This window comes from Delphinus delphis, chromosome 9, assembly GCF_949987515.2.
Source record: "Delphinus delphis chromosome 9, mDelDel1.2, whole genome shotgun sequence".
In the NCBI taxonomy this organism is placed as follows: Eukaryota; Metazoa; Chordata; class Mammalia; order Artiodactyla; family Delphinidae; genus Delphinus; species Delphinus delphis.
In genome coordinates, this window is record NC_082691.1 from 95,665,815 (window position 1) to 95,684,279 (window position 18,465).

General features: G+C 54.7%; 1 protein-coding gene across 3 annotated transcripts; it reads right to left on the reverse strand.

The window, feature by feature from the left end:
* Window positions 1-42: 42 nt before the first annotated feature.
* Window positions 43-15,276, reverse strand: EPHA1 (EPH receptor A1). Of its 3 annotated transcripts, none has more exons than XM_060021041.1 (18): window positions 15,153-15,276; window positions 14,055-14,122; window positions 9,562-9,843; window positions 8,161-8,569; window positions 7,551-7,706; window positions 6,884-7,228; window positions 6,632-6,759; window positions 6,239-6,389; window positions 5,611-5,707; window positions 5,312-5,379; window positions 4,354-4,479; window positions 3,303-3,488; window positions 3,063-3,124; window positions 2,737-2,943; window positions 2,406-2,555; window positions 1,966-2,159; window positions 457-612; window positions 49-373 (listed from the first exon to the last, which is right to left on the reverse strand). In XM_060021041.1, exons 1-18 carry the CDS (start codon window positions 15,232-15,234, stop codon window positions 295-297), a joined length of 2,946 nt encoding a protein of 981 aa, XP_059877024.1. In that variant the 5' UTR covers window positions 15,235-15,276; the 3' UTR covers window positions 49-294. The 3 variants fall into 3 exon arrangements, with proteins under 3 accessions (XP_059877026.1, XP_059877024.1, XP_059877027.1); XM_060021044.1 differs by having other exon boundaries at window positions 50-373; window positions 6,884-6,958; XM_060021043.1 differs by lacking the exon at window positions 457-612 and having other exon boundaries at window positions 43-373.
* Between the last annotated feature and the right edge of the window lie 3,189 nt (window positions 15,277-18,465).

Below are 18,465 nucleotides of genomic sequence, written 5' to 3' on the forward strand. Positions count from 1 at the left end.
GGTGAGATGGAGGAGAGAGAGGGATAAAAACCCTGGGGTAAAGTTGAAAATTCAGCTTCTGTTTATTTACAAAAATATATATGTATATGTATATAATATATATTAAACCCTCCCCCAGCTCCCACAATTATCTTTTTACTTCTACCCGCCGCCCCACCCCAGCCTTTTTAAAACAATAGGCTTCCTGGCTCCAGAGGCAGTTCCTCAGGGAAGGGTGGACAGCAGCGGCACCAAAGTCCTACAGGTCGAGGGTCCCTCCGTGCTCCCTGAGGACAGGGTGGGTGAGGGGAAGGCTCAGTCCTTGAACCCCTGAATACTGCAGAGAATGCGCTTCTGGTGTGCGGGCTGTGTGATCCCCATCTGCGCCAGGTCCCTGTGGGCAAGGAGGGGGAATCGGTGAGTCTTGGGCCTCAAACCCCAGCAGGCGTCCCCCGCCCGGACCCCTAGGGTCCTCACTCGGCTGTCAGATCGAGCACACACTGCATGGTGTCCAGCCCGGCGGAGTGGAAGTGCAGGATGTAGCGTTTCATTCGGATGGACTCCAGCCATTCAGCCACGCTCCGGTAGGGGATCCCATCTGAGCCACTCAAGCTGGGCAAGCGAAGGGTCACCCTGTGGGACATGGGCTGCCTCAGTCCCATGCAGGGGGATGCAGGGCTTTCCTGAACCCGGGACTCTGCCTCTGTGCATCTGCAGGCAGCATTCAAGTTGGCTGTCTGAGCACAGAGATTATCTAGACTTTGTGGATTAGCCCGGCCATTGTCAGTGAACCCACTTCCTGGCCGGTTTCCTGGCAACAGCAACGGGCAGGCTGACAGTCCCGCTGCGCTGACAGACCTGGGGCAAGCGGCAGCCTCGCAGGTCCAAACGGAAGGTACCACCAGCCCACGTGCACTGCAGTGGCCAGCTTTGGGCAACCGATGGGGGCCAATAAAGACATGAAGTATCGACTATCCCAGCTGAGAGGAAGCAGGGAGACGAGGTGAGCAGAGGCCCTGGAAGGCCAGCGTGGTCTCGGCTTTTTTCAGGGTGGCCCCCCGAGTTCTGGGAGCAGCCCCCTACTCGCCACCTCCAACCCTGGCTGTTATTCCTGCACTCTGACACCGACAATACAATGAGTGTTCCTGTCCTAAAGCCAGCCAGAGCCAGAAACCATTAGTAAAGTAAATCTGCTGGGGGAAAATATCCAGCATTCCAGAAAGATTAGCACATGCGGTCTCCAGTGTATAAGGGAGTTGTGCTCCAAAAGATAGTTCCAAAAGTTGGAACTCGGAGCACATTTTCTCCCAGAAACAAGGTTATATATGGTGGTTTGATACAGAGGCCAGCACGCCAGGGCTGCTTTACCCGATAAAGCATTTGAAGCCTTGCCCGTCTCTCCCATCTTACCCCCCCACCCCCGCAAACAGTTGATTCTCCATATTCTGGCAATGTTTTTGGTAAAACACAATGATCATGTCCCTCCCATGGACAGTTTTAAAACATTGGTCAGTAGTTCTCTAGGCTCAGGATAAAGTCCAGACTTCTCTGCACCCTGCGCTATTTGCAATTGGCATGCCCTCAGTTCCCCAACCCTTGATGGCTACGGGATCTGGGCGCCTTCCCAGATCCCACAAGGTTGCCCTTTCTCAGTCACGACGCACACCCCCCGTCTGCCTCCTGTTGGTTTCTCTGTCTTCCCCACCCCATTCTAAGTGGCCAAGCTCACTGGAGCGGGTATCAGGTTGGTAGCTCTTATATGTACTTTGCATCTTAGCGTGTTTGCTTCCCATCTTCCATCAAACCAGAGTTCTCGAGGGCGAGACACTGCATCTCCTCCATCAGAGCGCTGTCTTCCCAAAGGTGCAGATTTGGGGCTGCCTCCTATGCCTGACTCTGTTGGGAGCTCCACAGGCCCAGCGCTCGGTGGATGTGGCCAAATGTCCATTTCCGTTCTCCTAGATCTGCCCTCCCCGGGGTGGTTACCTGGGATCGAAGTTGGCAATGGTTCGCAGGGAGTGGGGGTTGGCATGCAGATGCTCCAGCTGTGCCTTCAGCTGGTGGAAGGGGGGCCGATGGGCACAGTCATAGGCCCAGCAGTCCTTCATGAGTTCATAGAGGCGGGCAGGGCAGTCCACGGGCGGGGGCAGCCGGTACCCATCCTCAATGCTCTTCATTACCTGCAGCGAGGAAGAAGGTAAGAAGCTAACCCGGCAGGCCACGAGGAAGCTCTGTTCACACGAGATCATCGTAGTGGAGCCTCTAGACCCCCTGACCAGGATGGCCATAGTCAAGACAACAGGGCATGAGGTGAAGGGGACGAGAGTGGATAGGAATGCAGACAGACTGTGGGTCAGAAAGAAGAAATGAGGCCATTGGCAGGAAAGGGCCATGGAGGATTTGGGCAGGGAAACACCTGGGCTCACCTCCTGATTGCTCATCTCCCCGTAGGGCTTGTCCCCAAAGCTGAGCACCTCCCACATCACGATTCCAAAGCTCCACACGTCGCTGGCTGCGGTGAAGATCCGGTGGGCAATGGCTTCGGGGGCGGTCCAACGGATGGGGATCTTCCCTCCCTAATAGGGCACGTGGGGCAGAAGGCTGATGTGTTTCAGGGCACAGAAGGGCATGGGAAGTTATTGTGTCCACGTGAGCATGCATCATGTACTGTGCACACACTGACCGTATGTACGGCGTGTGTGTGTGTGTGTGTGTGTGTGTGTGTGTGTGTGTATGTGATTAGTACAAGGCTCTAACCTGGGTTTCATAGGTGCCGTCAAAGTTGTCCAGGAGGCGGGTCAGGCCAAAGTCAGACACCTTGCAGCACAGGTTCTGACTCACCAAGATGTTCCTGGCGGCCAGGTCCCGGTGGACATAACTGTGGTCACTGAGGTAGTTCATGCCAGATGCTATGCCCTGCAGCATGGCCACCAGCTGCCCAGGGACCAGCTGGTCCTCCCGTTCCTGCAGCAGGGAGTGGGCAAGTGAGGGGATGGGCTGGGTCTCCTCTTCCTGGACCCAGAGCCAATGCCCAGGGCTCCGTGGCTCATCCCCCTTCCAAGCTGGTCCTCCGCCCTCCTTACCCTCAGGAAGGCATCCAGGGCTCCGTTCTGCATAAACTCCGTGATGATCATGATGGGCTTTCCTGAGACACAAAGCACACATCACATGGCAGCCTCCACCCCGTCTCCACCCAGAACCACACTTCCTGCCTCTGACAGCACATCTCCCTCCACTTCCGGTGGCCTCACCCCTCCTCTACCACTCCCTCCCCGCACGCTCTTGGACACCACCCCGCTCTTGGACACCACCCCTCGTCGTACTCTTTGTGACAACGCCTTCCAGGTGCAGAATGTGCGGGTGGTTGAACTGGCCCATGATAGTTGCCTCTCGAAGGAAGTTCCACCACTGGCCATCGGGAGATGTGTCTTTCAAGGTCTTAATGGCCACAGTCTTGGAACCCTGGCTGGGGGTTCTCAGGGACCCTCGATATACCTCCCCAAACTCTCCTGGGTGGAAAGAAAACAGGGTCATGGCCAGATGCATGGTCAGGCTCCCCAGGGGGAGAGGCAGCGATATCTCCAGTCCTCCAGTTCCCTTTTCTTCTCTGGACCAGAGGATCAGAAACATGGTGTACCTTCCTCCCTGAGACAAGGGCTTGGCTGTACTTCCCAGGGCCAGGGGCCGGGAGTCTGGAACAGGAGTGCAGCTTTGCAAACTGTTCGGCACTGTCTCCCCAGCTAGCAGAGCCCTGATACTCAGGAGGTGCTGGGTGAGTGGGGGTCATGCAGTGGGGCTAGGTTCTGTTCGCGAAGGGCAGGCTGGTCAGGGCCAGTACACAAGTGGCCGGGGAGGCTGACCACTGCCGCCTCTCTTCCGCAAGCTCCTCCGGTCACTTGGCCACACAATCGGCAAAGACACTGCTGAGCTTTGTTCTCTGTTCAGATCCATTTTCCCTGGTGACCCAAGGGATCGGGGCAGCCCAAGGACACTGGGCCCCTGGTGGGGTGGAATGTGGGGCTAGGGAGGCTCTGAGTCCCTCCCATGTTTGGGAACCATCTGAGAACAGCCTGAGCCTGGGCACAGCGACCCCCTCTCCTGACAAAGATGATGTGTTTAACGCTCTTTATCAGAAATTCCATAACCACAAAAGCAGATGGTGCAGGAGGCGGGAGCTGCTCCAGGACACCTGATAAGGGGGTTAAAACATGAACACAGTGGTTGCAGGACACGGGGTAGAGCAGGGAGGAAACTCATCTGGGAGCTCTTGGGCCAGAGGAGAGGCCGGCTGGGCTCCACTGGGAAGGGCCGGAAGGAAGGGGCCTGCTGGCCGCTCTGCGCTGCCACACAGGCAGAGGGGACCACAGGGCTCACCTTCCCCTATGACGGTGTCCACAACCAGCCAGGCCGGGTTGAGCTCCTGGGTGAAGTCCAGGGCTCCCTGGGCAGGGTCCTCATATGCCTGGAGGTCCACGTAAGGCTTCAGCCACAGCTTGTCCTCTGCGGGGAGAACAGAGAGGGCTCAGCCCAACTCCAGGGCTCAGGAGTACTGGGGGGAGGGGGAGGGAGGGGCCGGCAGACCCCGGTGCTCATTCTTCTGTTCCCCGAGGAGTCCTGTCCTGGCTGAAGTGAAAGACAGTCTCTATCCTCAGCAACGACGTCTGCATAGCGCAGTCATTCCTCCTGCCGTCTACATGCAAAGCTCGTGTGTCCTCACCATCCAGGGCCCAGAGCTGGGGCCCGGAACCCAGACCCGAAAGTGTTCACGGCCTCAAGTTACCCAATCGTCCCATGGCTCATTGACCCTAATTCCTCGCCTCCCTCCCCCCTGCTGCTCACCATACTCCTCCGGTCACTCCCTCCGGTCACTCACAGCTCGGTCACTCACAGCTCGTTCACATTCCAGACAAGCCTCGCTCCCGCTCTGTTACTTGGATGGCCCCTAGACTCCCCCTTTTGTGGGGCACCTAAGAGGTGACCAGCAGGAAGCCCACATGCCTGGGAGGGCTTCAGGGAGCCTGCGGGCAGTCACCCTCCCAGCCAGCCTCAGCCCACAGACCCAGCCAGGGAGGATGAGGAAGGCTTGCCCGGAGCCCGGGTGCCGGTGCAGTGGCACCAACAGCTAATGGGCGATTGCACAGAGCCTCCGGGGGACTGTCAGTACGAAGTTAATTAACCAAAGTTAATTAAGTAGCAAAACACAAGAGCCCTGGGGATGAGAGAGCCCACCTGTGCCCCCAGAGTTGTCCTAGCAAATGTGGGTCCCTTGGTCCCGTCCCAGTGTTGCCTCCCAACACACACACGTGTGCACACACAGGTGCTCCTGACTCACCTCTGTCCCCATCAGCGACACAATCACGCTGCCTCTGCCGCCTCTGGTGCCGTCGCCGCTGAGCTTTCCTGTGAGGGTTGGGGACCAGGTTCTTCAGGGGCCCAGGACCACCTCCGGGGCCCAGACGTGCTGCAGCTGAGATTTCCCCAGAAACGGCAGGGGGTGGGGAGCGGGTGGTGCGGGGACACTTTGGTACTAGGGGTGGGAGGGCTGCTGGGCAGCATTCAGCAGCTTCTGCCAGGGCAAAGGGACCCAGGGTGGTGGAAGCAGGGGGTGGGGTGGGGGGGCAGGAACAGCACCTGGAACGGAAGACAAGCATTCCGAGAAGCAGAGCTACACCCAGCAGCAGCCCAAAGATGATGGCCACGATCTCTCCTCCAGTCACGACCCTGGAAACTATAGGCACGTGGGGTGAAGAAGTCTGGAGGTGCTCAGAGCCCCCAGGGATGATGGAGGCTGGCAGGGCACACGGGGTGTGTGTGTGTGTGTGTGTGTGTGTGTGTGTGTGTGTGTGTGAGGCGGTCTCTCGGTGGCTTTGGGTGTGCATTCCCCAACCGGGGAGATGGGTGTGAGCGTGGGTGAGAGAGCCCACGGAAAGGGCCCCACCCGGGGAGCACCAGCCTGCTCGGTCTGCCAATGGACACTAACCTGAGGGGTTAGGAGATGGGACAGGATGCTGGCTGGCGGTATAGGCATCAGAATGTGCGTCTGAGGAGGAGGTGTGGTGTGACTGCACGGGGCCATCCGCCCAGGCAGCGTCTACGTGTGTGTGTGCCTGCGTGCGTGTGTGCGCGTGTGTGCGTGTGCCTGTGTGTGTGTGTGCGTGGACGAGGAAGGAAGATCACTGACTGGAACAGGGTCTGAGAAACCTCAGGGGGATGACAGTCGTATGTGTGTTTGGGACAGAACACGGAGTAACCCACCCACCTGGTGGGCTGGTCCGAAACTCATGGTCAGGGGAGAAGGGGCCAGGGCCCAGAGGGGTCATCATCCGGACTCTGACGGTGTACGTGGTGTCTGGCTGCAGTTCAGTCAGCAAGACCCGGGGCTCTAGAACCATCTGGTACCGTTCTTCGTCCTGTGGATGGGGACTCGTGTTACCTGGGCCGCGCCAAACCAGACCTGGTGGAGGAGAAGGGCAGCCCTGGGAACACGTGGGAGGGGTGGGCTGCGGAGTGATCGGGGTGGGCTGCGGAGTGATCGGGGTAGGGCTCCTCAGAGGGCTCTGTCCTGAGAAAGCCACACGGTTCACTGCGGGAAGCTTTCTCCCATCCGGCGCCCCAGGAGAGGAACGCTGGAGGCGCTCCGCCGTGAGCTCACCTGGTTCAGCACGTGCAGCTCGTAGCTGAGGTTCCCCCCGGGGCTGCGAGGCCGGGACGCCGCCCAGGTCAGCTCCAGCTGCCGTGGCGCCTTCTTCACCAGCCTCAGGGACAAGCCTGACAGGGTCGCTACGAGTCCAGAGGGAGGAAATCACTTAAGAAGCCTCTCCTTGCTTCCTGCTGGTCAGTGTGTCCCTGGGGTCCTATGCCCTCCGGCCTCCTCCAGGCCCTGCTGGCCCCCCAGACCCCTCACCTGCACGCCCCATGCTGATGCTGAGTGAGGCGCTGGCGGGCTTGGAGGTACCCAGCTCCGACACTCCGTTCTGGGCTTCAACGTTAAAGGTGTAGTTGGCGTCGGGCTCGAGGCCATCCACGCACACGGCGGCCGTGGTGAGCCCGCTGGGCCCCGGGGAGAAGCGCACGCTTTCCCCGCAGGGCTGGCAGGGCTCCCCGTCCGGCGCTGCTTCCCGACACTGAGAACACCCCACATCGTATCTGACATCCTCGCGTCCCCCCAGGTCTACTGGGGGCTCCCAGCGCAGGGAGAGCTGAGTCCCCGAAATAGAGAAGCTCAGGTTTCGGGGGACTGAGGGGGGGCCTGTGGGAGAAGACAGGCCATCAGTAGGAAGCAGCACGGCCCTCACCGGAGCTGCTGGCCCCTAGCCTTCTCCCAACCCCGATTCTCCAAGTCCTCCGCGGCCTTTGCCCGGAGATTCGATTCCTAGTGGGGAAAAGGTAGCTTAACCGCATCTCTGCGTTCCTCCAGGGAGAGCAGTGGTGCGTGTTTGGGGCCTTTAAGTGGCCGGCACCTTGGATGGTCCCCGATATCTGATAGGCTCTGGAAAGTTCGGACCCCAACACAGGTTTAGCCAAGGTCCTGCACCTCGTCACGGGCGGCCAGGTCCCGGCCCCGGACTCACGCGTGCATGCTTTGGCGGGGCCCTCCCCAGGAACGCGGTAGTGCCCGCTCTCGCAGGTGCACACGGTGGCCCCTTCAGACTCGGATGTGCTGTGTTGGGGGCACTTGAGACAACTGGGTGTGTCCACGTCCGCCCTGTAGGAGCCTTTCGGGCAGGCTGGAGAGAGAATGACACAGAGCCAAGGTTGTCCAGTGTTTTACTGGGAGAATCACACCCCTCCCGCAAATCGCTTGTGCTGGGAACACCCCCGCGTGTGTCTCCCTAGGGCCTTGGGACACTCCGTTTAAAAATCACTGAGATGGGCTTCCCTGGTGGCACAGTGGTTGAGAGTCCGCCTGCCGATGCAGGGGACACGGGTTCGTGCCCCGGTCCAGGAAGATCCCACATGCCGCGGAGCGGCTGGGCCCGTGAGCCATGGCCGCTGCGCCTGCGCGTCCGGAGCCTGTGCTCCGCAACGGGAGAGGCCACAACAGTGAGAGGCCCGCGTACCGCAAAAAAAAAAACCAAAAAAACTGAGATGGAGCGTCGGCTTCCTTCCTTCCCTTGGCACCCGGTAGACCCTCCCCCGAGTGGTCCCTCCAAGTTCTTACCACCTCTTGAGTCTCCTTACCGAGGCAGCCCTCGACACCGCCGCTGCCGCCTTCCTCGTAGCCAGGCTCACAGTGGCACCGCCCCACTGGCACCAACCACTGGCCGTCGGGGCTGCAGTGCATGCGGGGTACACCCGAGGGTCCAGGGGTGACGTGGGCGTGGGGCAAGCAGATCCCTGCCACTTCGGCCAACCCGCCTGGTCCAGGGAGAGTGTCGGGGAATTGGGCCAAGCCGTGCACAGTCTCAGGGCAGCGCTGGTAGAAGACCCGGACAGACACCAGGGCCACACAGGCACCCGGGTTGTGGAAAGCGAGGTAGAGGCCTCGGCGGGTCAGGTGGCCCAAGGAGCAGCGCTCCACGTTCAGTTTCGCGGCTCCAGACGCAAGGTCTCGGATGGTGAAGCTCTGGTCTGCAGCCACTGTGGTTACCTGGGAAGAAGGGTGGGGAAGAGGGAAAAATGGCAGAGTCGTGCTTCCTTCCCACGTAACAGAAACGACTGTTTGCTTAATACTTTGCAGTTTACACGGGCATAAACAGAGGGCTGATTACACGGGAGCTACCGAGCCAAGCATTTTTACGTGCATTACACTGTCGAGTCCGTGCAATAATCCTACAAGGTGGGATGCATCACCTTCCTCATTTGACAGATAAAGAAACTAAGGCTAAGAGAAGTTGAAGACCTCGAACAAGACGATACAGCTACTACATGGTGGGGCTGGGATTGGAGCCCAGCTGTGGGATGCTACAGCCCAGATAATTTCCACTCTTCAAAGGTGTTCCCAACCTCAGTGCCAACGAGGTGATCAGTTATAAAGTGTGTCATCATTCATTTATGACTAATAACAAACTTCACAACAGCTGCTCTTTGGAAAAAAATGAGAGTCCGTCCTATAATAATATGTTCCCTTCTCTTTTGCATTCCAGTATGTTTTCTTGAGTAGGAAAGAGAGGGAAGGGATTAAAAAGTAGCCTGCAGAGAACTGTCTTCCTACACAACTCTAGGGATACTTATGGGCGTGTGTCACACACGAATGTAGTGAGCATGGACGGGAAAAGTCCAAATACCTCTCCCCTGCCTCCACCATGCCCTGCTCTTATCTCAGTGGATGCTTGTAAAAGCCTCTGGAGTAGATGAGGCTGACAGTCATACTATTAATAATAAAATATTATTATCACTCCTTTAAGACAAGGAAAAACAGCCCAGAGAGGTTAAGTGACACGCCCCACGTCAGGACGCAGCTGAAAAGGTGCTCAAATCCAGACCTTCTGGTTTCTAGCCCCACATTCTTTCCACTATTCCACGCCTACGCTCTCTTCCTGTTTCTGCCACCTTCTCTTTTTCTGAGTGGAGTGGGGTCATGGAAGGGAGTGGGGCAAGGATCAGTGTCAGGGCTGAAATGGCCCCGAGGGGTAGAAGCACCTTCTGGAACAGGGGCCGCCGGAGCTGAATGCCCACATCCTGGTCACTCTCCATGTACAGGAGGTTGAAGGTCTCTTTGCAGCCCAGAGGCTCAGCTTCCCCAGGGAAACTCTTGCAGTCCCGCACAGTGAACTGCAGCTCCACGTGGACACGCGAGGCTTCCTCCCCCCGGTAGATCCAATTGGAGCGAAGCCAGTGGTCAGTGTCTCTGCTTTCTTGCACTGGGCAGTCCTGGTACATGTACAGTGGTGTCCCGTTCAGTATCTGCTGCACCTCACTCCACTGTGAGAGGAAAACGAGCGTCAGCCTCCAAGCCATCATCACCTGTTCCCCAAATGCTCAATTTCTAGAATGGATGGCGAGGAAGCTGGTGTCAGAGATGCCCAGGTTCACGCTACTTGTCCTGCCCCAGGATAGTAGGTTAAATGTTTAGGGTCGGAGACTTCTTCGGATATAGCATGGGCAAGACAACACCCGCTTGACAACCCTGGCCAGCTCTGGACCCTTCAATGAGCCCCTCCAACTGCAAGAATATGAACACCATTTTTACCCTCAGCAGGGCTGTCAGGTACCCCAAAGGCAGATTTTTGTAGCAAAAGCTCATGCACAAAAACTTTCTGCCTATTTGTTCAGAGACGAGGAGACTGCGTTTAATATTAAGGCCTCTGACCTTTGGAGGGTGAGAACAAGCATAAAACTCTTCTGTAGGAGGGAATCTCACTCTCTACAAAATTCCTTCCAGTTACAGCCACTATCAAAAGCAACAACGGGGGCTTCCCTGGTGGCGCAGTGGTTGAGAGTCCGCCTGCCGTTGCAGGGGACGCGCGTTCGTGCCCCGGTCTGGGAGGATCCCACGTGCCGCGGAGCGGCTGGGCCCGTGAGCCATGGCCGCTGAGCCTGCATGTCCGGAGCCTGTGCTCCGCAACGGGAGAGGCCACAACAGTGAGAGGCCCACGTACCGCAAAAAATAAATAAATAAATAAAAATAAATAAAAAAATTTTAAAAATCAACAACGGAAAGAGTTGGTTGGACCCCTAGATACCATCCAGACCATCCTTAACTTCTTTTACATTTAATCTTAATAATAATAACGGTCAGCACTAACATAGCGCTTACCATGGGCCAGTCACTATTCTAAGCACTTTCGATGAGGAAACTGAGTCACAGTGAGGTTAAAGGACACATTGCCCAAGGCACCAGCTATTAAGAGGAGGAGCTGGGAGGTGCACCCAGACACTCTAAGTTCCAGAGTTTATGCTCTTAATCATTATGCCTCTATGTGCTTATTACAAAAAGTCAAAGAACAAAAACTTACATATAACAAGAAGTGAAAGTCCTCCCATCCATCCACCCATTCTTAACAACTTGGAGTAAAACTTTCCAGATCATTTTCAGTGCCTCTAGAGAAACATTTGAATTTTTTTTCGTGTGCGTGTGTTTTTAACATAATTTTAAAAAATATACGTGTTCTTCTATAACTTTTTTTTTTTTTTAACGAATAAAAAGTCTTTGAAAGATGTCCACAAGAGTATATGGCTCTACCTAATTTTTTTAGCAATCCATAAACTAGTATCCCACTGTACGGATGTACCATAATTTATTTAATCATTCATCTATTGTTGGACATTTAAGTAACTTCTAGTGATTGTTTACTTTTTAAGTAAACATGTAGATTCCTGTACGATTTCTATAGACCTGCTGTATCAAAGGGTAAATATAGTACAAATTTTATCAGAAGATACTGCCAGACTGTCCTCCACAAAGGCTTTATCAATTTACACTTTCACAATGCAGGAGGGCGCATTTTCTCAAAACCTCATCAACAGGGGATATTAATGAGCTTTTTACTTTTGGCAATCTTATGGACAGAACAGCTTCTGGCCATTTTAATGTACCTTTCTTTGAGGAGGAGGTTGTGCGTTTCTCTTTTGTTCATTATCTATTTGTATTTTTATGCAGTTATGTATTTATAACTTTGCCTGATATTCTACTGCTATCTTCTGAGTGTTCATTTGGATCTTTTTTTTTTTTTACATTATAGACATTAATCATTTGCTCGAAATGCATATTTCATATATTTTCTCCGTCATGCCATTTAATTTTGCTAATGATGTCTGTGATGTTGACATACTTTAAAAATTTTTACATAATACCATTTATCTTCTTTCCTTTTTGTGTTGTGTATTTTGCTTGGGAAGCTCTCCCATCCCAAACTTATAAAGATCTTCTATATTTCTCCTAACATTCTTTTAGGTTTGGTTTTTAGGTTTAGACTTTAATCTTCCTAGAATTAATTTTGTTGTCTGTAGAGTGTGAAGATATAACTTGACCTTCTTCCTTTTTTAAAAAAAAAATTATGGACACCAAATTGTCAGTTTATTGACTACTCTATACTTTCCACATTGATTTGCAATTCCAGTGTTATCACATACTAAAATCTCTAATATGCGGGTTTGTTTGGGGACTTTCTATTCTGTTCCATTGACCTGAATATTCTCGTGCAATGCCAAATGTTTTAATTATAATTGATGTACTGTATGGTACGTTCTGATATCTGGTAGGACAAGTTTCCTATTTCATTCTTCTTCTTTTTTCAAAAGAATTCTCAGACATTCTTAAGTATATTCTCTGCCAGATGAACTTAAGAAGCTCTCAAATTCTATAAAATATTCCATTGATATTTTGGTTGCAACCCCCTTATTTTATAAAGAAAAGACTGAGGCCCATAGAAAGTTCACTTTCCCAAGGGTTTTCATTGCTACTCGCAGCTTTGGGAAAAGGCGAGAAAAAGCACCCTTAACTAAAGTCTGGGGTGGCATGGGGGCAGGGGCAGAAGTATATGTTGCTGTGAGGCACGTATTTTTGTACTACGTTAGGGAGTTCAAAGATCAGACAAGGGGTGTCCAGGCTGCAGTGATAGAAGGCACCTAGAGCCTCTTCTTAGGAAGAAGCTGGGACGGGGAAGCCGGAGTGGAAGGCTTGGGGTGAAGGTCAGGTGGAAAGGTGGTGGGGGTTTCATGCGCAGCTCATTAGCTAGACCACCAGGGCTGCAGCTGGACCAGGGGCAGCAGATGTTCCCAGCTATGACTCGCCTCCCCCAGTTCCAGCAGTGACAGATGGGGGAGAAGCAGCTGCCCAGGATCAGCAACAAGGATCCTTTCACTTACGGCTCTGGTTGCTACATAGATACATTCTGGGGAGCGTGAATCTGAATGTGTGCGTGTGTGTTTTGAAAAGATGGGGAGGGGGAGGGGGGGACAAGGCAGACAGTGGGAATGTGACTGCTGCTGTCTCCTCGCCTTCCTAGTACAAAGCTGCTGAGCCTGAGCTGCAAAAGGGGCCTTGCTTCCACTGCAGCCCAATTAGGGAAGAGCTATGTGGGTGGGGTGGCAGGGGAGGCCTGTGGGAGCCAGCAGACGGACCTGCAGCCCTCACTGTGGAGTGATCAGCTGCTTTATGAGACAAGGTGCCTGTCAGAGCTGGCCTAATCCAGGATGTTCTGAGCAGCCCCTCCTGTGGGATACATTATGGTTTAGTCTATTCATTCTAATGACAGGCCACTCCGTGGGAGAGCCGAGAGTGGAGCCAGGGCCCTGGGACTCCGAGGGAAAGAAAGCAAGTAACCCCAACCCCAGAAATACAGGCTGGATTCCTCCTGGAGTAGGAAAGAGAAAAGGGAACCCCCAGAGGACAGGGTCTAGGACCAGAGGGAAGAGGCCTGAGGCCAGAGTCCTGGAGGCTGCAGCACCTGCGGAGGCTCCGGTGTTTCCAGGGCCAGCTCTGCTGAGTGACAGAAAGGTGCTCTATGGGACTCACAAGATCCTACCTCTGCTCACTGGGTCTTCGGAATATCCAAGGAGGGAAGGGGCTTGAAACGCATGGTGTGCCTGGGCTGGGGAAGGCAGGGGAGGTGTCAAGGGCTGAGGGACCTCTAATGGGGCAGCTTTTAACTCTGGGAGAGTCAAAGTCCCTTTGAAGAATTTGTTGAAAACTCTGGCTCTCTTTTCCAGAAAAAAACAAAAAAGTCCACATACAGCCACACAACTTCGAATACTCTTTTATGGGGCTCCCAGACGCCCTGAAACCTGTCTATGCAACTCCACTGGGATGGACGGACCCCAGATTGAGGACACTCTTCTATGCTTGGGTCTCAGCTCTCAACCATCCCAGGGATGGTCCATTCTCTTCCCAGGAGGTGTCACTCTCATCTTCCCCCAGGTCCTCACAAGTATTCAGCCCTCCCTCGCTGGGACAGGGAGAGGAGGAGCCAGGCTTTGAATCGGTCCCCAGGGTGTGAAGCCTGACACCCCCCCCACCAAGGCTCCACACATTCAGGAGGCTCTGATTCACCTCCCCTCCCCTCCCCCTCCCAGAGGAGACACTTCCAGTTTTTCCTGCTCTTTTCTACGTTCCTCCACCCACCTCACCGCCCCATTTCACACTGGCCTTCAGCCTTGAGCCACCCTAGGTCCTTCCCTCCCCTGACACTTACCCCATCCTCTGGGGGATCCAGCAGCCAGCCCAGCTCTCCCTGTGCCTTGCTAGTATCCATCAGCGTGACTGAAGGTGGAGAGAAAGGGAGCCTGTCATCTCTGGGGGAGAAGGCCCCCCGCACACGTGCAACCCACATTCCTCTTCCTGGGCCCCCCCAGCCCCAAGCCTTCAGCATCCCGTTAACAGCTGTGAGTTCCTGAGATTTAGGGGAGGAAACCGGCCCAGGAAGGAGGAGTGAAGGGCTACGATGATTAGTCTGTCTTTCTCCCGAGTGTGAAGGGAGGAAAGCAGAGTGGGGCAAGGGTTGGAGCGCTGGACCTTTGACCAAAGTCAACGCAGGAAGCGTTAGGAAGAGCAGCCCCAGAGAGGACGGGCAGCCTCTCACTCAGCGAGGCTGGTGCAGCCTGGGGGACCCATCAGCCGCAGAACTGGAAGGGCGGATGGGCGAGAGAGGAGCTCAGCCTCTGGGGGTCATGAGTGGGCTGGGTGTGGACAGGGGACTTGGGAGGGGGGTCCTGGGTGCAGGGGCTCCCTCCCCCTGGCAAAGGGCCTGCCTTGCCCCTGATTGGGGGTGTGGACCGGGGGTAGAGACACAGCGGAGAGTCCAGGAAGCGGGGGTAGTAGGGTCAGAGAGCATGCAAGTGTCCACATGGAAGGCTTGACCCCTGCCTTCCGGAGCCCCTGCCTCCCGAGTCCTAACCCATCCCCCAGCGGCAGGTCCCTCTGTCCCCCAGCCTAGGTTGGCATAAAGCGACTTCCATTTCTGACTTCAGAGGGTTCAGATCTCTGGGTTGGGCGCCTGAGGCCGGGGCTGCCTGGGAATGAGGGGTCCTCACCATTGCTGGGGTAGGAGGTCTGGACGCTGCTTCCGCCAGAAACTCACTCCCCACCCCCAGGAGAAAACTGCTGGCCAGCAGGGGCGGGGGTGACTGACCCGGGAAAGCAGCTGTTTGGGGTTAAAGACCAAAGACTGGCCTGGCCAGTCGATCGCCTGGCAGCCGGGCAAAACAAGAGCGCTGGAGAGGGGCTCTTGGAGAGGGCCTCCTCAGGAATGCCGACTCCAGGAGGAGGGGAGGGGCGGGGCGGGGGTCGGTACCTTCCATGGCGCGCGCCCCCGGGGGCGGCGGGGCGCAGAGAAGCAGCAGCAGCCCGAGCCCCAGGGGCCAGCGCCGCTCCATGGCACGGGGTCGGGATCTGGGACCGAGGCCCGGACGGCTGGGCCTGGGTGCGAGGACTGCGCGAGCGGGGCCGGCCGGACAGGGGCGGGGGGCGGGGCCAGAGCCCGGGCGGAGTCCAGGCCTCACCTGGATCACCTTCTTAAAGGGACAGTAGGGCAGGAAGGAAACCTGTAAAACAGGTAATAAACTTCAAAAAGTGGAGGCGTCTTGACCGGAATGAGACTGCGGGCGCCGCCTAGTGGGTGGGATCGGGAACTGACTCACCCAGTGCTAATTCTAACCCTAAACCCAACCCTGTCTCGATCCAGCCTTTCGCCTAATTCCACCTCGAATTTGTATTCCTCCCTCTCCCTTTCTTCAGGGCCCAGCACTGTAATAGACTCAGGGGAAGGCCGGGTAAGAGACACATCTTGATGTTCCCGTCGGGGAGGCTTGGATGACCATAATGCAAAGCGAGGTTGGTTGGCAGAGGAAGCAGGCCCAGCCGGGCGCACACTGAGTCTCCAGGGAGTAGACTGTGTGAGCCGGGTTTCGGTGGTAGAGATTGGGCAACACGCGAGCAAGGGCCTGAAGCCAGGGAGCCTCAAGGGGCCTCCGGGAGTGAAGGGACCAGTTTGACTGCTGGGGCTCAGGATTGTCTTGGGAACCAGGCAGAAAGACAGGTGTGGGCCGGGTCAGGGAAGGTCTCGGTAAACATGTTAAGGAGTTTGAACGTTACCATGCCCTTTACGAAGCAACATGAGAAACGGGTGAGGGCTTCCGAGCGCGAGTGGTAGAGAAGCTAGTGGTGTAGACCCCACGGCCCTCCCACCTGTTGGAGACTGGCTTCCAGTATATTCGATACATGTTTCTTCAGTTTCTACCCTGCGTGCAGCAAGCTTTGAAAGCTTCAGAGAAGAGTACGACAGTCTTGGCCCTAAACAAATTGTTGTCTGAGGAGTGTCGGGGGCCAGGGCGTAAGGCAAGCACACAGATGGCTAAAATGACAGGTAGGAGAGGACTCCAGCAGAGGTGCAAATCAGGGGTGACAGTGGCTCCAAGGGGAGTGGTCGTCCACTGAGGAACGGCGGCCAGCTCCACTCCTGGGGCCTCTCCTTCCTACAGCCCTCTCTGGCTCCATCTCATTTGGGTGAATTATTCATAGTTTTTCTCTCATTTAAATTGTTGCATGTTTTGGTCACCCTGGAGGAAGGGAGGTGATGCGTTTTAGGTGCTTATTTTATTTTCAAAAATTAATCCTTCTCGTGTTTCTTTTTTTATATACAGATAAGTATAAGAAGAAAATGGCTCATAGTTTCCCGGCCCAGACTAGCCTCACTGGCATAAATAAATAAATGTAATCCAAGTACATTAGTTGGAAAATTCACATTGAACAGCAAAGAAACAAAATGGAAAGTAGAATCCTCCCTCCTCCCACCCTCCAATTCCTGTCCCCAAAGTTACACACCATCAATCGTCTATCGTGATTCACCCAGGATGTTTTCCCCTATGGACACACCATCATATATGTCTCGCTCTAACCCCCTCTCCCCCCGCCCAACACACACGCATGTTTTTAGAATGTATATACAGAGGGGCGGTAGGATACACAGGCTCTGCCCCATGGGCCTCTTTCTAAAGTAAAGGACTTCGGGAAGGAGGGGGAGGCTCCTGCAGGCTCACTCGGGGCAGAGCTTTGTGATTTCAGCAGGGAGGAATGGGCTAAGGGTGCCCAGCCAACAGAGGGGGGAAATGGAGCAAGCTCTGGACAATCGTCCTAGGAAATAAGCCAGACTGTGGTGAGGTAATGCATGGGCTCGGTGCTGTGCTTCGTTACAGTAACAAGGCCCTTGGGACTCAAGGGGGTAGGGCGGGGGCAGCCCCATGCAGGGAGAGGTGGAGCCCAGAGGAGCCTGGCTCTTGTTTTCCGTCTGTCTCTTTGTGCCGGGTCTGGAAGTGTTGCAGAAGGGGAAGGAAAGGGCCACCTGTATTCAGGATGAGCCCAACTGGACAATTCCTCATTCCCTTTGTTGTAGGAGGGGGCACGCCTTCAATTTTGGCCTCTCTCCTTAACGAAGAGTGCAGCTTTGTAGAGTTATTTCCACTCTCTGAACCTTAGTTTTCTTGGACCTAGGTGATCTCCGAGGCCATTTCCAGGAAAGATGTTGGGATACGGAGTTAGAAGACGTAGGCCAGCCCTTTTAGCATGTGTGTGTCTCTGTTTCCCTAGCTACAAAATGGGGTTAATCATCACGCCCGCCTCATAGGGAGAGTGTGACGGTCAAAAGAGGAGAAAGTGCTTTGCTAACTGTAAGGTACTGAAGAAACAGCAAACATTAATGTGCTGGAAGAATGATAGAGGCCAGGACTTTCCTGACCTTCTCCTACAGGCTTCCCCAGTTACTCCCAGAGTGGAACAACCACGAGGACTAAGATATCAATTTTTTTTTTCTTTTAAAAGCAACTTTAGAGACTTCCCTGGCGGCACATATGGTGGTTAAATATCTGCCTGCCAATGCAGGGGACACGGGTTTGATCCCTGGTCCGGGAAGATCCCACATGCCACAGAGCAACAAAGCCCATGCGCCACAACTACTGAAGCCTGCGTGCCACAACTATTGAGCCCACATGCCACAACTACTGAAGCCCGCGTGCCTAGAGCCCGTGTGCATCAACGAAGACCCAACACAGCCATAAATAAATAAATAAATGTATTTTAAAAAAAGGCAACTTTATTGTGGGATAATTTGCATAAATCGCACCCATCCCAGGTGTACAGTTCAGTGGGTTCTGACAAATGCATACACCCTGGTAACCACTGGCTCAGTGAAGTAACAGAACACTGTCACCACCCAGAAACGTTCGTGCCCTTTGCTGTCAATCCCACCTCTGGCCCCAGGCTTTCTGTTTTGCCTGGTTCAGAACTTCATGCAGTCTCCTGAGTCTGGCTTTCCCCCTTCAGCGTGACGCCCCCAAGTCCATCTATGTTGTGGGCGACTGCGGTTTGCTTCTCCTGTAGGGATGCCCTTGGATGTCAGTTGACAATACAAAATGCAAATCAAAGAGTTTTCCCCAGCTCTATTCTCCCAGGAGCCATAGATCTTTTAGCTGATAGGCCTTCCCAGAGGGACAGCTGTCTCCCCTCTCAGGTGGAGGGAACCCAAGTTCTCTGGCTCTGTTCTCATTCTGTAGTCAGGAAGGGAAGCCTGCACATCCCTACATCCTGGAGCTTCTGGGCTCTGGCTCCTCTCC